This window comes from Syzygium oleosum, unplaced genomic scaffold (assembly GCF_021117445.2).
Source record: "Syzygium oleosum isolate NSW1041296 unplaced genomic scaffold, Sole_v2.1 Sole_v2.02, whole genome shotgun sequence".
In the NCBI taxonomy this organism is placed as follows: Eukaryota; Viridiplantae; Streptophyta; class Magnoliopsida; order Myrtales; family Myrtaceae; genus Syzygium; species Syzygium oleosum.
Window position 1 is genome coordinate 22,462,143 of NW_026607486.1, and position 27,693 is coordinate 22,489,835.

The window sequence follows — 27,693 nt, forward strand, 5'->3', positions numbered from 1 at the left end:
CTCGCCGTCATCTTCATCCCCACACCTTGTGCGCTTTCACCAAAAAAATTTCTTGGCTTTTTTTCCTTCACCGACTCCTCCGGACCCGTAAATAGCAAAAAAAAAAAATTATCCTATCCGACTTTAAATCCGTAGTCTACCAAACAGTTGATAGGATATGAAGAAATCCGATGATTTCTTATCCTATCCTATCCAGTCCTATCTTGTTTAGAAATCCGGATAATCAAACGCAACCTTAATGATTTTATCCAGAATAGATAGGTTTGTCAATTGATGTGACAAGGGAAAAGGATCCACAGCAATGGTTCATCTCACCTTTAGTTTCTAGTTGAGTCGGGTTGCAAGCCCACCGATATAGTCAATGTTAAAATGCAAAAACTTCTATATTTCATTTAACTTGCTTAGATTGCATATCAACCAATTAATCAATTCTTGTGTTAAAAGTTACTAGGAGTAGAAGAGACGTTGGAATTAAGGCACGCAAAACTGAAACCCTTTCTTCTTCGAAATTTTTCCTCAGGTCGGGACGCATGATTTCTTCAAATTACGTGCCAATTTATATCCCGAAGTCGAGTTAATAAACAATGAATTGAACATGGCCCTCCTCAGATAACTGATAGATAGTTGAATGGACACATATTTAGATATTCGAAGTCTAGTGGCGTGATATGCAGTTAACACCAAGAACCGATCAGACGTTACGGCACGATACTCATGTCCTGGCTTCAGCCTTACACTTGAGAACAGTGCGCTTAGAGGGCAATGTAGCTTTGTTTGATCGGTGCGAACTTGAAACGGCAGTTCGTAATTAGAAACCCCAAGCTTCTTATGTATGAGATTGACGGAAGGGCTTCATCCGACATGATAATGATGAGCATGCTCTGGTTTGTCGAGCTGAGTTCTTGGAAGATCAAGTCACGAAAGACATGTCTCAACCAAAAGAATGCAAGAATGACTGAAGCAAGACCCAAACAAACAAACTTTTTTAGGTCGAAGTGAGTAGATTAAAGAAACACAGACACCATTAACCTTTTGATCAAAACATCCATATATAAGATTGTTACAACAGATGGAGGAAATTTATATGATTGGATGAGAAAAAAGGATGGCTTGGAAACACAAAATCTGAAAACCCATGAAGAAACGGAGAGGCTGCTAAATCCAACTTGACCAAACAAAACTTATTCTCAGTTGGTGAGCTCCATGATGGCCGTAACGATATCTCCATCTGCAGCTTTGAGTGCCTTCACGGCCCTCGACTTCGAGACTCCTGCCTGTGTCATCACTAACTCGATGTCCTTGGGCTCCACATCTGTCTCATCCACTTCTTCATCATCCTGAGCCACAGTTGATGACTCGGGCTTCGAGATGACGTGACTGAGATCAGGGGCCTTGAACTGCTCAGCTGCTTGAGACTGCAACTGTGAGCTCAAGTCCTCAATCTTCGCTTCCCCAAAAATGACATATGTGTCTGATGTCGGGCTCTTGAAAACATCTGGCTTGGAGATGACAAACAAGATCTAGCAACACAGATGAGTTCATCAGCAAGCAAAATTCTTATAAGGCAGTGAGAATAAATAAAACCATGAAAAGTGAAAGGGTGCTCACATTCTTGCTCTTTTTTACGGTGACACGACTAACACCACCAATGGGTTTCATTCCAAGCTTCAGCATAGCTTTTCGACTCTTTTTCTCGCTCCTGCTTTGTTTTGACCTACCACTACCATCTCCTTGTCCTGAGGAAAACAACGCAAATTCACATTACAGCAGGACTAAACTATATTGAAATCTTCTGTAACCAGAATGATAGCTAATATGGTTCTATCCCGTGCATTCTCATTAAATTCCAGACTCCTAGTGATGTATTACTGTGAATTCCCCTGAAGCACAAAGACACAACCAATAACTCTGTGGTGAATCTAAAATTTCCTAATAGAAACATTCCCATGCCGCTGAAGTTATTGCATGAATGACTGCAGTGACCCAGCCACATCCAATATGGCCGATGTTAGAACACATAGTAAAACTACAAGTTTTTATGAAACCTAGAGTCTCCACGGGGCAATAAAAGAAAAACAGCAACATCCAGAGATTCAACGGTCCTTTCTGAAGACACCTGCTCAGACGCTTGCATTGCCAACACCAAGTATTGAACTCACAAACCAACCACACATCATAAATTTCTGGAAGAAAAATTAAACTATGTCTTTGGCCTGAAACCATGTTGCTCAGATTCTCATATCCATAGTCAACACTGGACACCAAATATATCAAGGGAAAGCAATCACATCAATGTCATTTCCAGTTTCGCAAAATACCAAACCAACGAATTTACCAATTTATTGAAAGAAAGAGAGGAAGAACGATGGACAGAAACCAAAAACAAAGTTGCAAGAAACAGAGAAAAAGATAAGGGAAAACAAATCAGGAAAGGGGTACAATGCTTTGCTTAAAATTTCTGTAATAAACGTACCCTCCATTTCATCATCATCTTTATCATCATCCTCATCGTCATCCTCATCATCATCCTCATCTTCAATCACAGGTTCATCAGACTTCAAGAGGAAAAAGATGCAAAGAAATCATTCGGAGAACACAGTATTCAGAAAAAGGTATTAAACAGCTGCAGAACCATATTGCAACCAAAATATGCATTGTTATACTCATTTGGTTTTCTGGTTGATCTGTACATGATCATATTCCTTTTAACACCATGTTTGAGAGAATAAAATGGTAATCTTGACCATCGCAGAGCAGATTTCTCTCAAGATATTAATCATTATTTGTGGGGTTGACTTGTAATTTTTGGATCAACAAAGTATTTGTATTTAGAACTTCCAGCATGCACATCGAAGCTCATGAAATCTTTGGAGGCGAATCTTCTTGAATCTTTATTATTACTGTATCCAGTGGATCGAAATCCCCATGACCGCATCCCTCTAGATAAGAAATGTCCAGATGACCGTATCCCCATGACCGCATTCCTCGACCCTTATGACAAATCAGACAATGGCATATATTTACCAGCGTTGAGATTCATGTACCACTGACTCGACCAACTGACACACACCAAAAGATTAAGTTAGAGAGGCCCAAAACACACGATCACGATAATGTTCGCAAACCTTCGTGCAAATGGACCATTTCCAAAACTTCCCATCAGTGGATCAGATGCATTCCGGGTAATCGCTTTTATTTCCCCCAAAAAAAAAAAACCAGATACAGATAAAATTCAGCGGCAATAACACACAAAGCTTCAAGATTTTGGCGTTTGCTTCCCCGACTCACGCCGGAGGAGCTCCAGTTCGCTTCAAAAAAAGTTGAAGCGAAGCTTGAACGATACAATCGATAGCAAAAAAAAAATATAACTTGAGACGGCTCAAATCCAACTGATCTAATAGGAAACCCACGACAACTTGCAAGCATCTCCAACCAGAGCGCACCCCGCACGGAGTCAGCCGAACTCAGATCACGCGAAATAAAGCGAAGCAAATTGAGATGGTAAGCGGTCGGAGGGACTCACGTCAATCTTCTGCTGCTCGAGATGGGCCGCGAGGAGCTCTTCCTGCGTCTGAGCAGTCATGATTTCAGCCGAAAGAGATAGAGAGAGAACGAGAGTAAGAGAGGGAGAGAGTGCTCGTAAAAACCCTAAAACCCTCGACGAAGATGACGACGACGACGACGAAAAAGGAGCATGCCTTTTAAGCAGCGGAGCAGACAGCGTTCGCCGATGATACGCGCTCCATTGGGCCTGGGCCTGGCCCTGCTCCTGGAAGGAGCCCATCCACGAGGCTCGGCCCGGCCCATGAAGCCTCTCGATGTGTTTGCGTCAGCAGTTATGTGGCGACTCCTGATAGGGCGTCACGGGAGATCTGGTGACCGTCAGTCCACGATAGCGGTCTTTCTTTCTTTTCTTTTTTCTCTCGCTCTCTCTCTCTCTTTCCTTCTACACTGTTGGTCCTCGAGAAAGTGTGCGCCGAGAAAATTTCTCGCTTCATTTTCCCGAGAAAAGCCGAGAAACCCTAATTCAGGAGACCCGCAAAAAATGAACTTCCGCGACTTCCTCCTCCTCCTACGCCCGTCCTGACGAGGCCGCTTCGTTTCGTCGAGATCCGGCGCGTTCTCCGGCGGCGGCCCGGCCGGCGGGGGATTTCTGCCGGCATTGAATCGGACATTTTGACAGTGATCACCACAGGCATTGACCTCTTTCTGCTGCCCCTTTTCTCGCTCGTATTGATCCTTTGCATCTTTCTTTTCTTTTTTTTTTTCTCTCTTGCTTTTGATGCACAGCTTTTGCGTTTTACACGTAGTTGAGGTCGATTGGGATTCGTAGCTCATGCATTGATCCCATGTTTTGGAATGGTCAATGCGAATTTCTAGTTTCTGCAAGCCAGCTCATTGGGAGGCTGAGATAGTGAATTTTGGGTTTCATGATGAATGGATGATGATCGCCGTGTCAGCAGCTACTGCTGAAAGAATCTGTTTCACCGAACTAAGATGTCGTGATCTCGTAAGTGCGTCCGGTTTAGCTGCCCTTGCGGTCATTTGAATGAACGTTCTCAAGGATTAATGTACTCGATGCGGGAGATGCATTTAGCAGAGGTACTGGATATTGTTATGAAAGATAAGTGGAGTAATGCTGAATTGTATTCTGATTATATTCATCGAACTTCTTATGTTTTCGCTTTAGTTGTTCGACGCCTCATTGGTCGTCGTTCATCGTTGTGCCTCTTAAATAGCCCGGTATCTTCAAAGCCGTGCTGAACGGCAGAGCATGAACCTCCTGCTATATGTGATGTTATGTGTGATGAAACGATCATAGTAGTCTGTGAATCGCTATAAAGGACGCTGTGTTTGGAGTATTTTTATTCTTTTAATGACTGCCGCTTCGTCTAGGGAGAGATCCTCGAATTTCTAATCCCGGTCCTTTGGTGTCAGCAGGTATGGACCAATATGACTTGCACGCTCAGAGAAGGGAAATGAAGCACAAAGGAAGAAATGTTGTATGGTCCATTGCAATGGACAAATGTCTAATCGAAGCTCTTGCTATTCAGGCAAGAAATGGGAATAAAATAGACAAATGCTTCAATGAGAACGCCTATACTGCTGCTTGTATTGCCGTGAACTCTCGTTTTAATTTAAACTTGAATAACCAAAAAGTAATTAATCGCCTCAAGACAATTAAGAAGAGGTACAAAGTGATGAGAGACTTGCTCGGCCAAGATGGGTTCGTATGGAATCCCAACACAAAGATGATTGAGTGCGATGATGAGGATCTATGGAAAAGATACATTGCGGTAAGTAGCCGTTTAATAGGCAATGGATTTTTATTTCTTCTGATTGACTACTGCTTTCGTTTATTAGTTGATGATATACCTCAGTGAATTGACTAGGCGCACCCGGATGCAAGAGTATTTCGAGGAAAGCAGATTGAGATGTATGATGAACTAAAAATTGTTTGTGGAAACTATCAAGCTCCTAGTCGTTGGGCTAAGATGAAGGAAGAAAGCTATGCAAGTGACTTGAAGAACTGTGAGGAAGATTCTCCCTCATTTCTTTCACCTAGTTCAGAAGAACCTAGCGAGACAGATGGAACAGAGTCATACACGGAATCTCCGGCATATGTGCAAGATGGTAATCCCGACCCTCCTCCTTTTGCCCAGCCTCTCAGAAAGCATCCAAAACGAGCTCGAAGCTCAGAGACAGTTGAAGAGGCATTGCTGACAGTTGCATCAAGCATTCAGCGCTTGGCTGATGCAATGGACCGAAATAAAAATGCAATTGATGCCTCAGAACTGTTGCAGGCTGTGATGGAGATTGATGGGTTGGAAGAAGGGAAACAGATGTATGCCTTTGAGCATCTAAATGCTGATCCTATCAAAGCTAGAGCCTTCATGGCATATAATGCTCGTATGCGAAAGATCTATTTATATAGACAATTTTGGTGTTGGAAGTGATACCCGACCATTACCCTTGCATTGTGGTTCAGAGTTCATGGGACGACGAAGCCTATTGGATTTTCTTTTTCTTTGTGGCCGAAAGCCTGCTGGAATTTCATGAATCTGAATTTGGCGTGCTTGGTGGAGATTGTATAGTAATTAGGTGAACTAGTGGATGAACATGTGTAAAAATGCACATTTTGCTTGGCCTCTGCAGCCTATTTTCTTTGTGAAGGTTGCAGTCGGTGTAGATATCCTTTTTGTGTTTCTTTTACAAGTTTGTATGCGTTTCTCTGCTCCTTTCTTCCGAATACCGCATCTCTCTTTTTGCACTCTCTATGCGCTGTCCGGTACATTTATCACTTCAATGATTCAGATTTGAGTAAGCCTGTTCCTTCTTTTCTTTGGCCGAACAAAATGGATTTCATAATTATTTGTTCCAGGGTGCTTCCAAATTAAAAAATTACATCGATGACATTAATGCATTCTTTTAGAAAGCAGAGAGATAGCAGAAGATTTTTTTTTTTGCACTAGTTTAAACGGAGGAAATAGGAAGAAATGAGTGAATGAAACAGTGCATGTAGAAGAAACCCTCATACGAGTTTATTGAGTTTCAATCATATCGAGAAATATACATATTCGTACAAATATGACCAAAAGGGAAAAGAATACAGTATAATCAGTAAATGAATATGTGATCAGGGCTATTCCCATTTGAGTGAATGTACAAACTACAAAATGGGGATACTCATTGCTGTTTTCCCTTCTCTCCAAATCTGCTGCAATGTGCTTTTCACACTTCCGCAACCTGCTGTCTGACCATGGAAGCTGATAAGGTCCACAGACATTTCGATGCAACCTAATGTATCAGCATACAAAATTGCAAGGCTTCCTCACTAACTTGCAGCGACACTCCAGCAATTCCCAATTATGGTCCTCATCCTAAATACAGGTTTCACCAGTAATCTCCACAAGAGCATGTTCCATTCTTGAAGTGGTGAAACCGTTGCATATCACGCACGATTATTTCTCTTCCTGTCACAAGGGAAATGTATTTTGTTGCATTGTGGCAATCCCCACAAACTCTTAAGTTCTTGCGGATGTGTATCGTCATGCCAGGGCTGGTATTTAGAAGCCCAAATGCAATAGCCAGCCTCTCGCTATGGCTGTTGAGCAGCTGCTCCTTCACATCATCTTCCACGTCATGGATAGAATGGGTGTCAGGCACATAACCAGCAGCTTTAATCTCATCAACAAGAGTTTCAAGAAATGCATAAATCCTTTTAGACTGAGGATGATCAGTGCTTCCAGAATAGAAACTATGGACCTCATTTCTCAACTCCACTAAACTACAACCAGGAGTCTTTTGAAGCCCTTCCTTCTCCATGATTTTTCTCACCTCGGCCACTTTACTCCACATCGAGGCTGTGGCATATATATTAGCAAGCAGTACATGGTACCCGCCCTCTTGTGGGTTCAATTCAAACAGCTTATTTGCTGCCTTCTCTCCCAGTTCAACATTTTTATGAATCTTGCAGGCACCCAGCATCGCCCCAAAGATGGTGATTCCAGGTTCAATAGGCATCTTTTGGATAAAATCCCAAGCTTCTTTGAGACGACCAGCTCGACCAAGAAGGTCAACCACGGAGCCATAGTGATCCATTGTAGGTTCCATGCCATAGTCTTGCTTCATGCTGTCGAAGTAACGGAGACCCTCATCGACCAAACCCGAATGGCTGCAAGCAGAAAGGATGCAAAGGAAAGTTATATCATTTGGCCTAACGGTCCCATTCTGCATTGCTTTGAACAGTTCCACAGCAGACTGCCCATGCCCATGTGTACCATATCCGTCTATCATAGCGTTCCAGGTTATGACATGCCGGTCTTTCATCATGTCAAAGAGCTTTCTGGCAGTATCAACGGCTCCACATTTTGCATACATGTCAACAAGAGCAGTCATCACATAAATGTTCTTGTCCATGCAAGATCTTATGACCAGTCCATGAATCCACTTTGCTTGCCGGGTCACGGATAATTCCGCAAGAGCGGGAATCACACTCACCATTGTGAATGTATCTGGTTTTACATTTTGAGAGTGCATCCGGCAAAAGTGATTCAGAGCCTCACTCACACACCCGTTCTGCGCGAAACCTAATATCATTGCATTCCAGGAGACAAGGGTTTTCTCCCGTAAGTTGTTGAATATTTCTGCAGCAAGATCTACTCTCTTACATTTGGAATACATGGAAATCAAAGAATTCATCACCGAAACATTAGAGTCGAGTTTCAGCCTAGTCAACAACTTGTGAACAAACATCCCTCGCTCAAGATCACCCAAATCAGCACAAGCATGGAGTGCCCCCATTACAGTTACATTTGTTGGCTCCACCTGTTCGTCCAACATCTTTTCAAAAATCGCAATTGCTTCCTTAGGATTTTCATTTTCTACATAACCATCAATCATAGAATTCCAAGTAACCACGGTCCTCTGCTCAATCCAATCGAAAATTACTCGAGCAGTCTTCACTGTCTTGCACTTAGAGTACATATCCAACAAAGCAGTCGAAACATTCACCAGACAATCAAATCCAGCTCTCACAGCATAACCATGTATAGACTTGCCGATCCTCAAGGACCCAACATCAGCAACGGCAGGCAAAACCGTGACCAAGGTGATGGAGTCAGGCCTCTGTCCTTCCTCCTGCATGTGCAAAACCAACTCCAGCGCTGGAGCCGCCCAGCAATTTTGAGCATAACCAGAAATTATCGTATTCCAGGAGACCAAGTCTCTGTGCGGCAATCTGTCAAACATCTTGTACGCTTCCCCAATCTGCCTACACTTCGCATACATATTCACAACCCCAGTCATGGCGAACACATTGGACGCGAACCCACTAGCCACCAGCTGCCCGTGAATCTCCTTCCCTCTCCTAAGGTCCGCATTGTCGCCGCAAACTTTCAGCAGGTAAGTGAAGTTATACACGATGGGCTTCACATCATCGCGCTTCATCCTACAGAAGAAAGACAGCGCCTCGTCTAAAGACGAGTTCTTTGCGTACCCTTTGAGCAGGGTGTGGTAGAGCGCGTCGAGCTTGTCCTCGATGGGCTCGAAGACGCGAGCCGCGTCGGCGACGCTACCGTAGTTGCAGAACAGGCTGACGAGCTTGGTTTGGAAGAGGGGCTCGCCGCAGAGGCCGTTCTTGATGACGAGAGGGATGATTTCGCGGAGCTCTCTCATGGAAGTGCAGAGCTCGAGGAGGATGGCTGCTGGGTGCTCGTAGACATGAGAAGGAATGTGGATTCTTTGGGACAACGTGTGGTGGGTAGGAGGTGGCGATGGCTTCTGCGAGATATGAGCGGCGCTAGTATTGGTGAAGGAGATGGTGGGTGTGAGCATGGAGCTCATCTCTCTCTCTCTCTCTCTCTCTCTCTCTCTCTCTCTACATTACTGAAATGCTCTGTTTTAATCTTTGACAATCACTGACAGCAATTGCCGTTTCTTTCTTGCTTGCATTCTTCTCATCGCGCGTGCAGAGCACAGATAAGACTAGTGGACTAAAAACTGAAACTCGACAAAAAATCTTGCTTCGTTTGACTCCTCGCATAACCACATGAATAAAGCCCTACATGTGCTTTCTACGTATGAGCCCATAACTAGTTTTGATTTAGGCTTGGTTTATAAGGTGAGTTACACTTGTCTAAGTGGATATCGACCAACTTCTTTTCACGGCAATACTCTTCATCATGCCAACGAGGTTTGAAATCAATCGTTACATAGATGAACGAGTACCCTTCCCCGTCAGATTTACTCGATTGTCGACCAGTTTTCCTTCGTGAAAAGTCATTGATAAGTCTTTAGTTGGTAAGGTTCATACGGAAGGAGTGATTTCTCCACAATAAAGCAAACATTGTGATATTCATAATCTGTGAATTTTTATACGGATGCCGGTTCTTTTCTATCGAGTTAGTAACTACAGGCTATACTAAGTGAACAAAGAGTAATAACTTGCTACACAGCAAGTAATCTGGGCCACCGATTTTTATTCATTTTCTCAACCCACGAACAAGTGAAGAGTTGCAACGTGATTTTTGAGACAGAGAACATAGCTAAATGACTGAGGAAGCATAACCACTGAAGTGTAAGCCTCGTTCGATTTGGTTAGCAAATTCATATGCAGATTGTAACAAATTGGATCATTCAATCCCTGCAATGTAAATGCCACTAAGGCATTAAGTAGGCCCCCAATTTGTTTAATTCCCCTATTGATAAAAGATCAGTCTGGTTCAAACATTGTTAGGCAAGTATTAATGTAATACTCACGTTTTGCCACTTTTCTTACCCAAAGAAAATGACAGATGAGGCAGCTGTTGGAATCTATAACACTGACCCCTTCGCCACGAGCACCAGCCACTCGTATGTTTTCAATTCATATGTATCTGGGAAAAGCACAAGGTAAGTAATTGTAATGGGTTGCATTATTTCGAAGAATTCTGAGCAAACACCCGGATATAAGACTCACGTTTTACCACTTTTCTTACCCAAAGAAAATGACAAATCAGGCAGCCGTTGGAATCTATAACACTGACCCTTTGGCCACGAGCACCAGCCACTCATATGTTTTCAATTCATGATACTTCGTGTCGACACTAAAAGATCATTAGTTTAACTTATCAGATCAAAATTATGAATTCCAATGAATATATGTTCCTTCACATTATCAGGCTTGGACGCATAACATAATGCAAACGAAATGCACATATCTGTAGTTCTATCTTTCTGCAACTAAAATGAATTAACTTTCAGTTGCTTATTTAAGATATTTACGTACTGTTTTTTATCATCCCATATAATGAAGGGGTCTAACCTCGAGCCTAAGTTATGAACTGGGTTTTACTCATCTAAAGCATTGGATCAATAAAAAATCAGTCACGTCACTCAATTCGGACCATTCACCCAGCAAATGCTCAGAACTCATCATATAGCTGGTCAAATGGATCAACATGTATCAACAGCCCTACCCAACTTCATGCCACCGACCCCAATCACCACCACCAACATCAATTTAGGAAGTTAATGGACGCAAGAGGATATAAATACTACGGCCAGATATCACTAGCAGCAACTTTAATAGGGAAACCAGAAAACAAACACACCAACACATCCATCCAACCCCCCACCAGGGCTTTTGTTCCGCTATTCTATTTTTCTTCTCCCATCTCCTAGACACCAAGACCTAGGGAGATGGAGAAGTTACAAATTGCCTGGGCAAGCTAAAGATGTCTTTTCCTGCAAAAGGAGAGGTCCACTCACATGAACCACCACCTGGTGATGCGTCTGTAGTACAGACCCTGTTGGCAGCTCCAAGCATCATTGTGGAATTGTTCCTCAACATTGACGAGAGGTGTAGCCACACTCCACTCGACTTGGAATGCGCCAAATTGGCATCGAGGGTCCAATCTATTCTGGTATAATCGAACTCCGGCATTGCACCGCTGACATTCCAATCCACCTGAGAGGATGAGCCCAATGTTCCTGCCGACCTCCAAGTAGAAAATAGTCCAAGCGACGATGAAGGAATTGTGTGTGAAGCTGCAGGGGTGCCAATTTTGTTCCAGGAAGTAACAGGGTTAGATGGAACAGCGTTAGGAGGAGATCTGCCCATTGTATTCCATGAGCCACCAAACTCAGCCATCGTATCCAATGGACCAAGAATTGATGGACTCTCCTTGTATACGGGTTGATGGTAGAATTGCTCCAAACCCTGATTTTCTAGGCCAAGGCTTCCCAATCTCTGAGCATGGAGCAACTTCATGTTTGACCTTAAGATCTCAGCACGAGAAACATCATTTGGATGGTAACCAATTGATACTGAAGGCGAGGTTCCTACGCTCGAGACGACAGTTGACCTGGGTAACGTGGACTGGGGACGCTGCATCACTATTACAGGTTCCCTATATGCTGCATTTTGAATTAGTTTCTCTTCAGCAACACCGTGATGAAAATCAGACTTCGTCACTGCAGGTGCGACCTGTGTCCGCATTGCGATACTTGATGAAGGCAAAAAGCTTGATCCTGAAGGAGGCCATCTCTTCTCCACTAGTGATGCTTGCTGGTTTATCTTTGAAGATTGCAACTTGGAAGTGCCAAGCTCTACGTCCGTTGGTGTGATAGAAACTGCCTTAGCATAGTTCGAATCTCGTTCATTCCTTCCCTGCAACGTCGTCATGGTAGCTATATGCTTCTCCCGCGGTCTGACAAGGGTTTGCGGGGAAGGCATAGCTTCTGACGTTGTTACTGTAACTTGTGAATCCTGTTTCTCTGACCTCAAAGACTCTTCTGCCTTCACCAGATCACCTTCACAAGCAACCACAGCTCTTTCCACCTCCTGCTTAGAGCACTTATATTTCACCTCCAGTTCTGTAATCCGAGCAATCTCTTCACTTATGTCAATCTTCAAGTTACCTCTGCTTCCGCTGTCATTACCCTTGTCAAGAGCTTCCTCTTCGTTTCCATCAAATAGCCAGGAAATTGAATCCTCCAGCCTGCCTTCATTCATCATAAGAGCTAAGGTTGCCCGCTCCGAAGAGAACCCCATGCTCACAAGTTGCTGAGAAAGTGCTTCCAATTTTCTTGACATTAAGTAGCCACTGCAACGATCATGCAATTCTTGTGCTCTCCTCTCTCTCTGCCTCTGGTGTTTCTTTTCATTCTTCAAGCGAATCTTCTCTCGCTTATCATTGTCAGGACCAGGTACCAGTTCCCGTTGAGGAGTGGAACCTACCTTATCTTTGAGGTCTTCTGACTCACCAGACCAGCTACCATTGTTGGAAACTGAATCAAACTCCGAAACAGTTCCATGCGGACTACTTGAGTGCTCATCCGTGTCATCTATAGTTTGAAATCGGCCATTACTCTGTGAAGGTGGTGAAGAATCAAGCGGCGAGGTCTCCAGCAAATGGAACGTGCCAGAGACTGGATTGTAAGCGCTCGCAGAACTGCCATTCCCTCCTCCATTCGAAGACCCAGGAGTCTTAGATGCAACCTTTTGTTCATTTCCAGCCCGTGCAGAGGACTTATTCTTGGACTTGGACTTGGACTTTGCCGGAGACATATTTGCCGATATACAACACGTCGTTCCTCCTGCAAAAATACACAGCAGCAGCTTCATTTAATGCTACAATCTTCAAAAAAGAAAAGCATGAAAGAAATAAGAGCAGGCCCACGAAAGTGTACCAACAAAGGCCAGAAGACGATTGTCAAAAAAAAAGGTGTTAAGCAGGAGAAAGACTTTCGCATCGATCCTACTTCTAAAAGAAACAAACACAAAAACAATGACTAGGCACTAGAACGTCCTGTAAATGGGGATGCCCTCAACTATGCACGCCATGCAACCAGACATATATTGTATAGGCAAGACATCTCCGAAACAACACAGCAACCGTTCGTGCTTGATAAGACAATGACATGAATTCATCCAAAACAATGAAGAAAACTCAAGCGACTCGATCGTCAAGCTGCTTTCCACAACACCCTTCAAACCATTCGGGCCATCAAACCAGAAAAACTCCAGAAACAACATCAAGAAAATCAAAATCAACAGACACAAACGAGCAAACCCAGCAAAACTATTCACGGAAAGTTGAGCCAAACTCCCAAACCGAATCAAATCGAGGCAATCGACCCTACAACGATCGAGACATCCCCAAACACCGTAGATCAAACAAAACCCAGTTCCCCCGCAATGCGATCTCGGCGGAACTCGTCCTCCTCGTCCCTCCATCAGAACTGAAATTCGACAACAACAACAAAAAAAAAAAAAAGCAGGGAAGAACCAAAAAAACGAGGAACCCAGATCGATCGCGCCCGACAACTACGATCCGCCGACGAAATCGAAGGAGGGCGACGGAGAATCAAACAGATGCGATCGGGAGATCGGACGCTGACCTGACAAACGGACGGATCGATGGGCGACGGGGGTGCAAGGGCGTCGGGGGTGCAAGGGCGTCGGTCGTCTCGCTCGCTCGCTCGCTCGTGGGGGAAGCTGTGCTTCTTGCGCTTATGCTGTGGGCGTTATTTTATTGTTCTTTTCTCCTCGCTGGTGTTGGTTTTTTTCATTCTTCTTTTTCTTTTTTTTTTTCCGATTTCCGGTAGCTAATTACGTTTGACGCGCAAATTTCCCCCTTTTCCCCCATTTTCGTCCTAAATTCTTTTTTTTTTAAATTTTTTTTAGCCTTTTTCTTAATAAGTGTGATTAATTAAGGCCGTTGGATTTAATTAATTAGTTAAAAAGGGGGGATTATGGCGTGGCCTAGCGGACGTGAGGTAGTAATTAGGTTGGATTTGATCGTGGGGGTTTGGGAATCCGCCCGTTTTGGGTTCGTTGGTTTGTTTTGCAATTTGCCTAAATTTAGGATCTGGGCCTAGAGAGAGAGAGCTGAGCTGATTTTCGTTTTAGGTTGTTGTTTCGTTTGCCCCGATACTGACGGGGATTTGAGCGGATACGGAGGTCGTGTCGGCACCCGAGATTCACCGACTTTTCAGACTGATTATTATTTATTTAGTTTAATTGTGTTTTTTTTATGAACATGGGCCGGGCCTTGGGCTCGTCATTGGGCCCACTTTACGAGCGCTGTTGTGCAGGGCCCGTTCCGGCCCATGTTTTGTGTCGACCGGGACCCGAAGGAAGTGGTACCGTAAGTTTGACAGGGAGACGTCATCGGGACGGACGTATAGTATCTCGTTTATATCCACATAGAGCAATTGATACACAAGGAATTATCTGGAAAGGGTAAAGATTGTTCATGACTAACTACAGGTTCTCCGACGAGTGCTAACTATTCAGTCGTCAATATCATCGGCAATCTGGCGCCCAATTCTATTGCTCCAGTATAGACTACAGGCTGAACGTGTACACCTCCACATTGGGGAGACGACGACGACGACGTTGTCTTCATGAGACAAACCCAGAGCTCCAGCAAGAACGATCACTCAAGCATTGAGTTCCACAAACGGAATTTGGGAAAGCATTCAAATGCCGCTCGAGTCATCCATAGGACAACCATCGATCGATTGTACGGGAAACAAGCGACTGCACAAAAATTGAATTGCAGGCATTGCCAAATGACCTCACGATCCAGCAAGAAAATGCACACCACCAAGGCAGGGTGCACCTGCACATTTAAGAAGGTTACTGAGCATTTCAGTCCCAATAGAAAGGAAACAATCCACTTGCATGGACACAAACCTTTACACCCTACATAAGTAAATGGAAAAACTACTTCCAAGATAAACACCAGAAGGTCAAAGGTCAGAATGCAGCGTTTTCAGGGAAACAAGAAAAGTGTCAATTTCCAGCAAAACAATGTCATGGAGATCAGTAGATTTTTAGAATTCTAAAAAAAGCACACGATCAATAACAAAAGAGCAAACAATAAGTCCAAGGTTCATCTTTAGTGAAAAACAACAAGGCAGCTGTACCTGAAATTTCAGCGGCCATCAGGTATATGAACATTCCTCAAGTCCTCCGTACCTCTGGAGGTGATGCAAAGGCAAATAGCCCTTCAACAACTTCCTATTCCAAGCATGTTTTCCGCCTGTAAGAAATCCAATCAGTTAGAAGACTACAGATGAAAAAAGAGAGAGAAAAACAAATATGTCCAGGATTCGTTCATAACTCACAAGCCCAATGATCATGGTTTTTATGTGCATGTAAGTGAAAATCAGTCGGTTAATACTAAAGGAATTTGTGTTATTTGATGGAACAAAATCCTAACAAAGTCCATAAAAAACGCTTCGAATGTGCAGATCCAACAATTACATTGGTACACCGCACCAACCCTAGCATAATGAAAGGTGTCATCATGCTGTTCAAAGCAGAGTCTCCAACCACTTTGTAGTTAATCTTCCAGATTGAACCACTAAACTTCTCAACGTAAGCAACTCACCGATCGACAGCTTCCCTGCCCTGCAAGGCTGCAATGTGAGCAAATCTAGATACTTCACTGAGATTGCATTGAGCCATTGCTCCTTTAGTGAATATGGCATCTGAGAGAACAACTGCGGATGCTCCTTTAGCAATGTATTCTCCAGCTAAACCTGAACCAAGGAATTAATTATTCCATCAGTGAAAGGTGGACTACTGGACGCTACTTCAGAGATTGAATAAAAAACTCTCGCTAGAAGCTGAGAATGTAGCTATGAAATTTTTTATTCCTTTGGCCTGTATCGGACTGAATGTTACCACAGTAACTCTGCTGATCCACATAAGGTTATGCAAAAGGTTCATGAGAGAGAGAGAGAGAGAGAGAGAGAGAGAGAGAGAGAGAGAGAGAGAGAGAGAGAGAGATCCCATAGATTTTAGATGTAAACGGTTGGCATCTGTTTCTCACAACGATGGTTAGGAATAAAATGAGAATCATTCAAGAAATGCTGCAGCTATTTAAAAATATCTCATGCATGGAAAGACAAAAGTTAACTACACAGGACTAACAGTCATCAATGGCCTGCCTAATAATGACATATGATCTTCACGCATCTTATGCAAACCATTAACAGTTAATAACCAAAGGACTTAGTTCAAGAAACAAACCTAATGGAATGCCTTGAGAAGCAACCATGCGAATGTGAGGAAAAGGCTTCTTAAGTGCTGATATGTAGTGAGTTCCACCTAATGTTGAAACAGGGTAGACCTATAGAAAAACATAGTTCAAGAGAAAATAGGAATCAAAGGTTGAATCCGGAAACATGTTCAGGATTTACACAAAGCAAGATATATGCTCTGAAAATAATAATGAAAAGAAATGCTGAAGAAAAACATGGCTCTCTAACAAAGAGATTTAAATAAAGACAGATTAAAACCCCATAATTTCAGCTTTTCCCTATCAGCAGGAATGACACAGATTAGTGAAGAACAGATATCCTGAGATGCATGCAGAAGAGGCTCTCCAATTACATGATGATCGGAGAGTTTTGTGACTAAGTGTAATGTACAACGGATTTCTGCCAAACTCTATCAAGGGCACAAAGAGATACTCAGTTGAAGGAAATACAAAATTACTTAAGAAGTAATGAAAATGGTTTCAAAGAATGATACACACAGATTGGTGCGACAATAGTCATCTTTATGGAGGACTGCATGCCTACCTTCACAATCTTGGCACCAGCATCATATGCAGACAATATCTGCAAAAGATGTATAGCGTAACTAAAGACACTCAATGTTGATAAAAAGTTGTGAACTTTCATCAAAAGCAATGCTATAATACTCAGACAAGAGAAATTAGGCACTGATGGTTGCAGAAACAAGCTTTATGCCAAATCATTCGCCAATGACATTAAAAAGAATGCTCCACTTGAAAAAAAAAAATGCACCTACTTCTGTGGGGGTCATCACTCCAGGAATGTATAGGACTCCACAATCTTGTGAGTCAGACAAAATGTCCTTGCAACCAGAAAAAGGATACGAGTAAACATAGGACCAATGCTGGAAGGCAGATGTACTGTAGAAATTTTCTTTCAGGGAGCAGAAACTTGAAATAGGCTTCAACACCTTGTATACCATCACACTGTCTAAAATATTAAAATATGCCTCCAGTACCCTAGTGGATACCTTAACCATTGCAGGACTCATCAGGAACTTGGCTCCAGCAACTATAGCATTTTGAGCATCCTCAGCATTCAAAATGGTCCCAACCTGACCATAATTATCTGATTTAGAACACCCAAGAAAGTATCTGAAGCATTGATTTTTGCATCCGTGTGTAAGCAACACTCATAAATCAGGAGAGTTGTCAAGAAAACCCACATGTTAACCAATCAACTACAAATTCCATTGCTACAGTAATTGTCAACTAGAGAATTGTTAACAAAATAGAAAAAACAAAGAGTTAGAGCAGCCCAATGACTCTAAAAGCTATGTCAGGTACTCTTAATCGATAGCTATGCCTGCATGCCCAAACCAACTTTTCACATGTGATGCTTGAATGTTCACAAAGAACAGAAGCAAATGCAGGCAAAGTCTAGAAAAGGTAGGCGAGTTACTCCGAGGGTTGCTGTAGGGTGATCTTCGATCAGCTGACGCAAGACCTGTGCACCATCCAAAATAGAGTTTTAACTCTCCAGTAAGTCTTCCAGGAAAAATGAAATCACGCAGAAAAATGAGAAAGCAGACAACCTCAAACACACCTGGGGTGGACCTGACTATTTCCAGCTGCAAAATACAACGAAAGCACATCAAAACCCACAAGCACGAGTCATGTGCTATGACTACAAGCACACAATGTCTACCCTATTCTCCAATGAGCACATCATTTTTTTATGAGTTGTTAATTTTCATAGCTCAAAATTTCAAATTTGGGAGGATTTCAACCCCACTCAACCCCTCTCAAACACAGCATCAAGCCTATACGAAAACTCAACTCTCCAGTCTCCAATGAGCAATTCTTTGCCAATATTATGCAAAAACTAGCAAATGGAGCAAGAGAAAACACGCCCGATCCTCTCAACTAACACTAATCTTGTCAGGATAACTCCAATTAAGAGAAATCATTCCGTCCATACACGAGGTGTGGACCACTCTCTCTCTCTCTCTCTCTCTCTCTCTCTCTCTCTCTCTCTCTCTCTCTCTCTCTCTCTCTAACTCTACCCACGCATCCATATATAAGAGTCTATAAAATGTGGCAATGCCTAGTGATGCCGACCGCACCGCGCGATTCCCTCAAATCATGATGCAATTTAGAGGATTCGGTTCACGTTCATAGCAGGAAACCTCTGTCTATCAGCAACAAAAGAAAAAAAAGAACTCCGCACGAAAATTCCTAACGAAAGGCTCAAAGGTAAAGCGACGAGCATATATGAGACTCCTAACAACTCCTTCGTTCAAGCTCAGGGAAGGTCACGGGCAGAGAACTCACAACCGTAATGCCAGCTCCAAGCGCAGCGCAGGCAGCTTCAAACGCCAGCTCCGGACTATCATTAACACCGGTTCCGAATAAGATTCAAACACGTTGAGCAAAATCACGTCGATCGAGAGAGAGAGAGAGAGAGAGACCTATTGGCGCGAAGGCAAGCGATGATGCCAGAGCTCTCGATATGCGAAATGGTTTGCTGAACAGGAGATGGAGACGATGGAGCGGTGCAGGCACAAAGCCTGCGTCGTCGGGAAGGAGGGGGAGGCGTCGGCGGCCGTCGCAGCGGCTGCGGCGGCGAGATTGAAGGCGGTCTTCGCCACGAGCGGTAGCTCGCGCTCAAAACGGCCATATCCAAAGAGCCAGATTTTTTCTCCTTCAAAATTTACACGCCCTTGTATACGTATTCCACCGTCTCTTACATTTTTTTGGGAAAATAGAATAAGTGGTCCTTCAACTTTATCCTACTATACAATGTGATCTATGAAGTTAGCCCGATATGCAATATTGTCTATACACTTTTAATTTATTCGATGTGGTTCCGGAACTTTTGGTACACATTTAAATTAATCACTGGACTACGTGAAATTGTTCAATGTTGTCCATGTACTTTAAATTAATGGAATGATAATATTAGATATATTCATATAGTTTAAGTATGGATGAACATGGTTCCAAAATAGAACTGGAAATCAGACCAGTAGGAATCGGTCCTATCTCAAGGTATACATAGTAGGTTTCAGGTTTCAAAAATTGAGGAATCGATTTCGATTGGAACCTGAAACTTGAAACCTGGAACAAAGTCTTTGTGTTTGTCTTGTTATATGTCTTCGCGCAATCTTGCAGTATTCGATGGTGTCAGACGATGAGTGTGTAATCTGAAATCACTATTCTAAGCTTCTATTTCCGACTATATTAATGATCGAATCTTTTACTTTATCAATTAATTATATTCTTCATGTGTCTAAATAAAGTTGCAGCAAACGATGGTCATTAGAGATGATGATTCACCGCAATCGCTCAATTATGAATATAGGTGGAACCTGAGTATACCTTGAAATCAATCCTGGAACCTGTGACGGGATAGGTTCTAGGTTCTAAGGTATATACTAAGTAGGTTGCGAGATTAGTTGAGCGAGTTAATGACATCATTAACATTTCCCAAGGAATCCATGGACTAAAGAAACAGGATTAACACAACGACATAATCACTGCTTTCTTACATAGTCAACTAATCTCAACTAAGACCAGCTTCCACTTCAAGTTCCACATCCAAAACCAACACCTTGAACAGTCGCACCAAGCAAATCCCCAGAATATGCAATTCAAAAAAGCAAAATCCAGAGCAGAAGTACAGAAACTACAGAGAAATTATTGATGATAGATATCAGCATTCATGCTCTTAAAAAGAATATGGTAAACATTCAAAATGCTCGGTGGACGATCAAAATCTCAAGCTGAGTTGTGTAACTCGATGGTGTTGATTGAAGAAAAACCGTGTTTTGTTGTATTGATTAGAAATAACAGCGCTGTTAAATAGCACTAGGCTCAAAATCACCGGCATTGTTCCCAAGCTCCATATTTGGAGCTGAAGCTGCCCCCACCGCTCTGCAGCGCAAAATCCAAAATGACGGCTCGGACACTCTCTTCCCAACTCAACGCTATCCCTCTGAGCGACATGGGTTGTGGAAGCCTTCTGAGAGCACAGCCGAGCCTTGATTTTGCCTTAGCTGAAAGATCTTCAGCCTCTTTACTGCAAAAGGATAAATTGCAAGAACAAAGTCAGACGTTAAGTAGAGGTTACAGTAAGTACTGACGAGACCAACAACCAGCAACAAGATATATAATATCCGACTTGAACTCACGATTCTTGAAAATTCAAATAATGAGATTATTAACTACACCTATTGACGCTACAAATTTGCAAAATTTGTTAAGAACCATACGGTACTGGTATATCCACATCGTGTCAAATTCTTCCACATCCCGCATGGTTCTTCCAGGCTCTTGGGTTGATGTCACCATATTACGTTGACAGGGAAGAAAGGAAGAACCAAAGGTGGGATGTGGAAAAGATGCCACTTAAATTTGATATATCTTAAACACAAAGAAGGCAGAGATTTTCCACAGACAATCACTCGACAGTCAAATGAGAAAAAATCAAGAGCATAGACAAGAAAGGGATATCAGCACATGGGCCTTAAGGTTTTCCTTTTTTAGTCCACAATTGGACGTTAGGGTTACAAATGCAAGTGAGAATGCTAGATAAATTCTCACCCGACATCAACTGGAAGCTTGTCCAAAAGTATGGGAGAGCAGTTTGGATAGTTCATAGGCAGAAGCAACCACAAAGGCTGAATCAGTGACTGCACAACAATCAGAAAGAGAAATTAGATAACGACTTCAGTAAACCAGGTATCTTCGACAAATCTCATACAAACATCATACCATATTCAAGGAGGCGGTCTCTGATCTTAGATTTGGACTGATACCCACACCGGTGAAAGAGCACTTGACGATAGTTCCTTCACCTACTTTAGTGAAAGCAGAAGCTGCATGAGAATCGACTTCTTCATCACTGATATCAACCACTGTGAGTATAAGTTGCTGGTTAATCTGCTTTATTTCTGCCCAGAGGTCATAATTAGCCTGCAAAATTGTGTCTCATTCTGCTCAATAGACTAGCATCACGTAATACTCAAAAGCAAACTGGCTCAATAAGAACATAGCAACTCTTTCTAGATTATGGAAAAATAGTCACTAAAAATTCCACTTGCTAATCCCATTTACTGGAAAAGGTCCTTGTGGCTGTTGTGTTTAGAAGTACGGTTGTCTGGGAGATGATTGCACCTGTGTACTTTAACAGTTGCTATGTTTGCTTTTTATCCAAAAAAATAAAAAATAAAAAACTTTCTCTGTCCATCACAATTATTCATTCAAGCGAACCAAATACAAGAAAAGGAAGGGCACTCTGAGAGGCATTGAAAGGGAGCAGGCAAGAAAAGTTTGAGAAGGAAAGACATATGAAGGTCGCTAACCCAGTACATAAGGGCCCTTTCAAACATCAGTACTGTCGAGATTATCGAACCTGGACCTGTCACACGGAGACAGCAACAAACAGAGAGAAACAAAAGAAGGGGTAGGCTAAACACCCTGAGAAATGCAGTAAGATGTTCGACTTAGAAACCCAACATTTAAAGTATCAGTCACAATTTCTAATGGATCTAATCTTTCATATTGAAGAGACATAAATTGGTCCTGGCAGCACTGCCTGACTGCCTTGATATAAGAACCGTTGATCAGCATTTTGAGAAAATAGTATCCTGGACAACTGAAAAATTATTATCTACCAAGTGCACTCAAGAAATATAAGTTCATGCGGAGAAAGAGAGCCAGTAAACAGCAAAAGCAAATACCAACAGGTTATGGTACACACCAAAACTATGCTTAGCATAGAAAAATGACTACGATGCACCAAAAAGTTTTGGCTCATATGTCAAAGAAAGATCAGAACCTCGTATTTCGGCCTTTTGACACTAGATGATGCTGTTGACTCTATATCAGAAATTTCTGAACCAGTCCTTTGCGCAAAACTATCGTTCATACTTCCTAGAGATGGCGCCAGGTTCAGAGGCATCGCACAGACATGGCGTTTCAATTTCCTTGTCCCACTTATTTCATCTTGCAAATTGGAGTTCTGAGACGGCAAATGGCACTTCAATGTTGCAGCCAAATCTTCACCAACCGCAGTTCTTGAACCACTACCTTGCGCAGTCCCAGCTAGACAATCATTTCCTCTGACCACCGATATAATGTCACTTACAGCAGATTCTAAAGCTTGATGTGAAACTGATTTCACCTGAAACAAAGACAGCAGAACCAACTTACATGTACGATTTATTCAAAGGGGAAATCTTCATCGTGATATAGTGTAGTACATAGTAACAGCATTTGAAAGAAATCAGCTAGACCAACCGCTTTAATTAAACGCTCAACAGGCTGCTCAGTAACACTTGATTTTCCAGAAGAAGTTTTTGCCGATTTCCACGGAGCCCTATCTGGACTACTTAATTCAGCAAGCAGCGGTGAGATTGAAATTCCTGGAGTCCCAGTAGAAACTGGTGGCGTTGATGCCGGTGCATCGTCTGTTTGCAGTTGTCCAATATTTCCACCATTGGATAGTGATGAGAGACCTGAAATAGATTTCTCGGTATCCACTGGCATTGGCGACAAGCCCAACGGAGTAGCAGGGGATGGAACCATAAAAGGTGAGTTTGCAGATTGTAAAAAAGTTCCAGTTTTTGTGGAAGCCGTCAACAGCTTATGCTTATCAATCTCTGGAGAAGGGTGTTCTGAGATTTGAATGGAAGCTGCCGGGAGAAGCTGCTGTGAAGATTTAGGCAATGAATTTCCTGATTTGAACTGTTGATCTAAATGAGCAGACCGGTATCCAGATAAACGATGTTGCTGGGAGAAAGATCCTGGTCTGACACCTGTTCCTAGTCTCATCTTAAGGTCATTTGAATCGCCCATTTGATGAGGCTGTGACATCTGATAAGTCTGCAAGCATGCAGGTAGTTGCTGTGAAATCTGTTGTTTCTGCATCAGCTGCGGCTGCACCAGACATTCTTGTAGTTGTTGATTAAGTTGCTGATTTTGCAGCATCTGTCGTTCCTGATGTTGATTCAGATGATTAAACTGAAGCATGTTTGGCTTGCACTGAAAATTAACAGTGGTTTCTGACATATCTATTCCGGGTAACAGGACAGGAGGAAACTGAGCTGGGGATTGCTCAGGCGGCATAGACTGCGTATGAGGTGGGGGGACTTGTGGTTGCTGCCGCGGAATTAGCCTCCCGCTTCTACTTATATTGATCAAACTCACAATGTTCTTCCCGCATGAATTCAAGTTATCCTTGATATTGGGTGAGATTTTGCTTTTGGGAACTCGCAGAAAAGAAATGAGTTGACCCGTCATTTTCTTAATTACTTGCAGTTTTTGATATTGCCCCGAGGAGTTGGGTGACTGGGGAATAGAACCATTCTGGGAAGACATAAATACAACTGGTAAAGAGAAGAACTACACGGGCTTAACTTTGTATTTGCATGTTTTCTTAAAATGAGTACTCTAAATATGACAAGTAGTTCGTTCCTATAATTAAGTACTGAGCACACCCACCTGCTGCAGTATCATAGAAACTCTGCTGTGTATTTCCTCTAATTCAGATAAATATAGCCTCTTCATGTCATTAATCTGCAATCCAGAAGAAGCTAATCAATATAATTAAGGCAGTTTCTGAGACACGCTCAGAAATCAGAATAGTGCTTTCTTCTCATTTAAGTCTGACCATCCTAAGAAGCCAAAATACTGAAAGTTCGCCATTCAGATTTCATAAGTGGTGCACACACAAGTTACATCGCTATGGTGTCCAATGGAATTAAAACGAGATAAATTGCAGGAAACAACAATCTCTCTCTATAGCTCTCTACGTGTCACCTCGTCAGATCCTATGACATCACTGAATAATCAGAAAAACCATCAGTCTTTCGGTCCTCCTGGTTTTCAGGGTGACATCTCACAAACCCATGCATCTCCTCATTTCCTCACAATTTGACCATAGCGCACCACCACTGTTTATCCTACTAGAAAACTCCTCCTACATTCCATAATTTAGCAACATGGTCAAGACCCAAGGGCATGACTGCAGCCATCCGATTTGGTCAAATTATGCTCAACAGATTAAATGACATTGAACTACCTTTCGAAAAACTTCCTCTTGCCAATCGCCCGCACAAGCGATATCTGTTTGAGAGATGGAATCAAGAGATTCTGCAAAATTGGAAGCAAAACTTTTCATATCTACAATCCAAACTAGAGGATGTAGACATTCTTTTACAACAGGTGCACTATAAACAAGGCTAGGATGATTCACACAGTGGTAAATAACATACTCGATGTCCCTGGAAGGGGCATTTGTGATTGGAATGACTGCTTTTGTTGATTTGTCATATTCTGGTGCTGCATTGATGATCTTGGCGTTTGTAAGCTTCTCTGCATTCCAGAATGGTAGGAACCAGATCTTAAAGAATTAGGAGGCTCTTGCATAGCCCCCTGTTTGCTTGAGCACCCATATTGAGTCCGCACAAATGGTTGCTGCACTTGCTGCTGCTGCAATCCAGAGACATCAACTTGAGCATCCAGCTTCAGCTTATTTTCAAATGAGAGAATGTTTTTTTGCGTTACTAAAGCATGTTGCTGCCTCACCTGGTTTGGAATGTCGTTCTGCAGTTGCTGCTGCATATTCATCAGGCTGCTATGCTGGTTGATGAATTGATCTTGTGGCATATTCAACACACTGGTCTGTTGTCCTATATTCTGCTGTTGTGGGGGCACTGGGTAGGCACCTGTATGTTGTGTTTGATGTTGGAGCCTGACAACCGATTCTTGATGTTGCTGAAGCATGGATTGTTTTGGTTGCTGAGCATAGGACAGTTGACTTTGATGAAGGCTAGATAGAGGAGATGACTGCATGACAATTTGCTGTGTGACAGGGCATGTCTGCAGAACAGATTGCTGAGGAGGTTGAGATCGAGTGGCCGGCGACAAATTGTGAAAGTTTTGGTTCATGGCCTGACACTGCAACTGCTGGTTGTAGAGATGCTGCTGTGGATTTTGAGATTGCTGCTGCTTCAGCTGCTGTTCAGGTCCATGAATCTGCCTCTGAGGATTACAAAACATGCTTGAGGAGACATCTCTTCCCTTCATACCCATCTGTGGCTTGTCTGAGAACACCGGAATGTGCTGCATGTTGGAGTTCAGTCCACCCGCACTTGGCGTGGAATTCCAGTTCAAGTTGCAAGGAGGGGGCATGGATGATAAATTGGGAGGACATTGTGTTCTGGCAGTTGTATTTGTTGATAAAACCGCATGTTGTGCTTGAGACTGACTAACTGCCGCTTGATTGGGATTTGATTGACTTTGATTTTGAATTTGGATCCAGGTACCTACGAAGGACATGAAATTGATGAACTGACAAAAACCATGAAATCGTCTGGTACAAAATCTTGCGCACTGTTTTAAAAAAAAAACAAAACGGAGAAAAACACTGGGTAGGTAAAAATCATGCATCTTGATTTCATCACATGCTGGCAAAAGAATTATTAGACCAGACTGTCTTGGCTCATTATTTAGATGTCAAATACATCTGCATTGTGTATTCAGCTCCCTCGTCCACCTCAAGGCAGAACCAACACAGAGACAGAGCATGCAGTGAAAGAGGTCTACTGAGAGTAGTACTCAGCCCATATGTATGTTCTCAACAATTCTACTGTACTGGGTCACACAAACTTTTTGCATCACATGATTGTCGACAACCTTAAATGCGTACCTGGATCTGAAGGCTTATTGCTTGTCCCACTGGTGTTGGCCAGCAATGAATTGGCTCCTTTATTTTGCTGACATCTCTCGATTTGCAGCATCTTTAGAGATATCCTCCTTATATAATCTTGCTGAAAGGAAAATGAAGGAGATGCTCAACGTGACCGATAGCCAAAGGCTTAAACCATGCTATAACTTTGCAAGAAAATTTCCTTATTTGCTCCCAATACCACTGATGCATAATTACTCAAAAGCATGACTTACTTTAATCCAAAGAGCGGATGTATATGAAATAAACATGTGTCCGCCAAAGAGAGTATGTTCTTGTATTGATATTGCATCTATATCATGCAATCCTATGGAACCAGCAAGACTGTCAACCTGGCAAAAGAAAAAGACTGTTCATCGTACCTGACTCGAGGCGACCGCATAAAGCCTTTCCTCCAGCTGCATTGCCATGCTCTGCAGTTCGGGAAGACCCTCTTGCCCGCGACAAGGAACAAACTTCATCAGGTTCTCCACGCTTCACGTGAAAACCATACATATTCGTCAGAGATTGAAGCCGCGGACTTGAATAGCGAACACATAGCAATCGACATGAAGAAAAATCTAGCGGGCCTCGACGATGGCACACGAGAAATCACAAAAAGCAATTCTTTTTCCCAGAGACAACAGAGCCAGAACACCGAAAACACGGCGAATGTACCTCGGTACATGATCTTCCGAAAAAATTCACCCATAAAGGCAATTCTTTTACCATGCCGCTGCTTGTTTAGTTTAATCTCGATGCGCCTTTTGCTTTAGACATTCTTTGGTGAAGAAAACAGACGTCGGGATTCCACCACCCACCCACCGCCACCACCCCAAAAAAAAAAAAAAAAAAGACGGGATAAAGAGAGAACTCACATGCTGCTGACGACCCGTTTGCGGGATTCCGGCGTCAGGCTCTGCCTCCAGTCGCCGCCCTCGACGGCGGGGGCGCCGCCCTGCGCCATGGCCGCCGGATTGTTATTGCCTTCCATCGATCACCCGATCCTTCGTTCTCGCCAATCCACCGGCGCTCCCCCGACGATCAGCGACGATCAGCCGAGCGAATTCAACGACAACGCCAGGCGCTCTTCGGAGACACGCACGCACACGCGCGCACGTCAGGCGATCGCCCGCGCGGGAGAGAGCATTGCGAGGGCGAAGAAGAAGAAGGCAAGAGGCTCGGGAGAGTCCCTTCAATTATGGACGGATTGCTTGGAGAAGAAGGAGTCAGAGGACATGGAAGCAGCTTAACGAGGCCTTCTCCGTGAATTCGCGTTGCGCGATCGTCATCTTTTCGACTCCTAAAGATTTGCTTTCTTCACGTGCTCCACAGTATTCCGATACGCCTGCTTATTTAAAGAAGGGAGAGTTGCACAAACAGTACTGAATTTTAGCGCAATATGTAATATGGCCCGTGAATTTTTAATTTATTACTCCAGTA

The 27,693-nt window shown here is 43.0% G+C and overlaps 6 protein-coding genes across 13 annotated transcripts; 1 reads left to right on the forward strand and 5 right to left on the reverse strand.

The window, feature by feature from the left end:
• Window positions 1-956: 956 nt before the first annotated feature.
• LOC115684882 (nascent polypeptide-associated complex subunit alpha-like protein 1) lies at window positions 957-26,756 on the reverse strand. Its single transcript, XM_030609822.2, has 5 exons — window positions 26,745-26,756; window positions 3,524-3,636; window positions 2,474-2,555; window positions 1,609-1,736; window positions 957-1,520 (listed from the first exon to the last, which is right to left on the reverse strand). The coding sequence occupies exons 2-5, from the start codon at window positions 3,581-3,583 to the stop codon at window positions 1,188-1,190; spliced, it is 603 nt and encodes a 200-aa protein (XP_030465682.1). The 5' UTR covers window positions 3,584-3,636; window positions 26,745-26,756; the 3' UTR covers window positions 957-1,187.
• LOC115684880 (uncharacterized) lies at window positions 3,958-6,250 on the forward strand. 4 transcript variants are annotated; one of them, XM_056308399.1, is made up of 3 exons: window positions 3,958-4,203; window positions 4,950-5,297; window positions 5,394-6,250. In XM_056308399.1, exons 2-3 carry the CDS (start codon window positions 4,980-4,982, stop codon window positions 5,955-5,957), a joined length of 882 nt encoding a protein of 293 aa, XP_056164374.1. In that variant the 5' UTR covers window positions 3,958-4,203; window positions 4,950-4,979; the 3' UTR covers window positions 5,958-6,250. The 4 variants fall into 4 exon arrangements, with proteins under 4 accessions (XP_056164374.1, XP_056164371.1, XP_056164370.1 ...); XM_056308396.1 differs by lacking the exon at window positions 3,958-4,203 and adding an exon at window positions 4,214-4,230 and having other exon boundaries at window positions 4,942-5,297; XM_056308395.1 differs by lacking the exon at window positions 3,958-4,203 and adding an exon at window positions 4,256-4,602 and having other exon boundaries at window positions 4,942-5,297.
• Window positions 6,495-10,412, reverse strand: LOC115684877 (pentatricopeptide repeat-containing protein At1g11290, chloroplastic). Its single transcript, XM_030609813.2, has one exon. It carries the CDS (start codon window positions 9,343-9,345, stop codon window positions 6,895-6,897), a length of 2,451 nt encoding a protein of 816 aa, XP_030465673.1. The 5' UTR covers window positions 9,346-10,412; the 3' UTR covers window positions 6,495-6,894.
• On the reverse strand, window positions 11,029-13,929 carry LOC115684878 (uncharacterized). Its single transcript, XM_030609814.2, has 2 exons — window positions 13,885-13,929; window positions 11,029-13,080 (listed from the first exon to the last, which is right to left on the reverse strand). Exon 2 carries the CDS (start codon window positions 13,049-13,051, stop codon window positions 11,174-11,176), a length of 1,878 nt encoding a protein of 625 aa, XP_030465674.1. The 5' UTR covers window positions 13,052-13,080; window positions 13,885-13,929; the 3' UTR covers window positions 11,029-11,173.
• On the reverse strand, window positions 14,716-19,263 carry LOC115684881 (uncharacterized). Of its 3 annotated transcripts, XM_030609819.2 has the most exons (11): window positions 18,989-19,258; window positions 18,852-18,906; window positions 18,113-18,148; window positions 17,980-18,024; window positions 17,549-17,632; window positions 17,315-17,380; window positions 17,083-17,121; window positions 16,529-16,628; window positions 15,885-16,035; window positions 15,418-15,533; window positions 14,716-15,110 (listed from the first exon to the last, which is right to left on the reverse strand). In XM_030609819.2, exons 1-10 carry the CDS (start codon window positions 19,195-19,197, stop codon window positions 15,512-15,514), a joined length of 807 nt encoding a protein of 268 aa, XP_030465679.1. In that variant the 5' UTR covers window positions 19,198-19,258; the 3' UTR covers window positions 14,716-15,110; window positions 15,418-15,511. The 3 variants fall into 3 exon arrangements, with proteins under 3 accessions (XP_030465679.1, XP_056164376.1, XP_056164375.1); XM_056308401.1 differs by lacking the exon at window positions 17,083-17,121 and having other exon boundaries at window positions 18,989-19,263; XM_056308400.1 differs by lacking the exon at window positions 18,113-18,148 and having other exon boundaries at window positions 18,989-19,260.
• LOC115684789 (mediator of RNA polymerase II transcription subunit 15a-like) lies at window positions 20,198-27,590 on the reverse strand. Of its 3 annotated transcripts, none has more exons than XM_030609662.2 (12): window positions 27,129-27,590; window positions 26,634-26,745; window positions 26,233-26,353; window positions 25,110-25,849; window positions 24,797-25,010; window positions 24,604-24,674; window positions 24,024-24,098; window positions 22,821-23,888; window positions 22,360-22,704; window positions 21,294-21,494; window positions 21,123-21,211; window positions 20,198-20,598 (listed from the first exon to the last, which is right to left on the reverse strand). In XM_030609662.2, the coding sequence occupies exons 1-12, from the start codon at window positions 27,242-27,244 to the stop codon at window positions 20,400-20,402; spliced, it is 3,351 nt and encodes a 1,116-aa protein (XP_030465522.1). In that variant the 5' UTR covers window positions 27,245-27,590; the 3' UTR covers window positions 20,198-20,399. The 3 variants fall into 3 exon arrangements, with proteins under 3 accessions (XP_030465522.1, XP_030465521.1, XP_056164369.1); XM_030609661.2 differs by having other exon boundaries at window positions 24,797-25,013; window positions 27,129-27,589; XM_056308394.1 differs by having other exon boundaries at window positions 24,604-24,631; window positions 24,796-25,013; window positions 27,129-27,589.
• Between the last annotated feature and the right edge of the window lie 103 nt (window positions 27,591-27,693).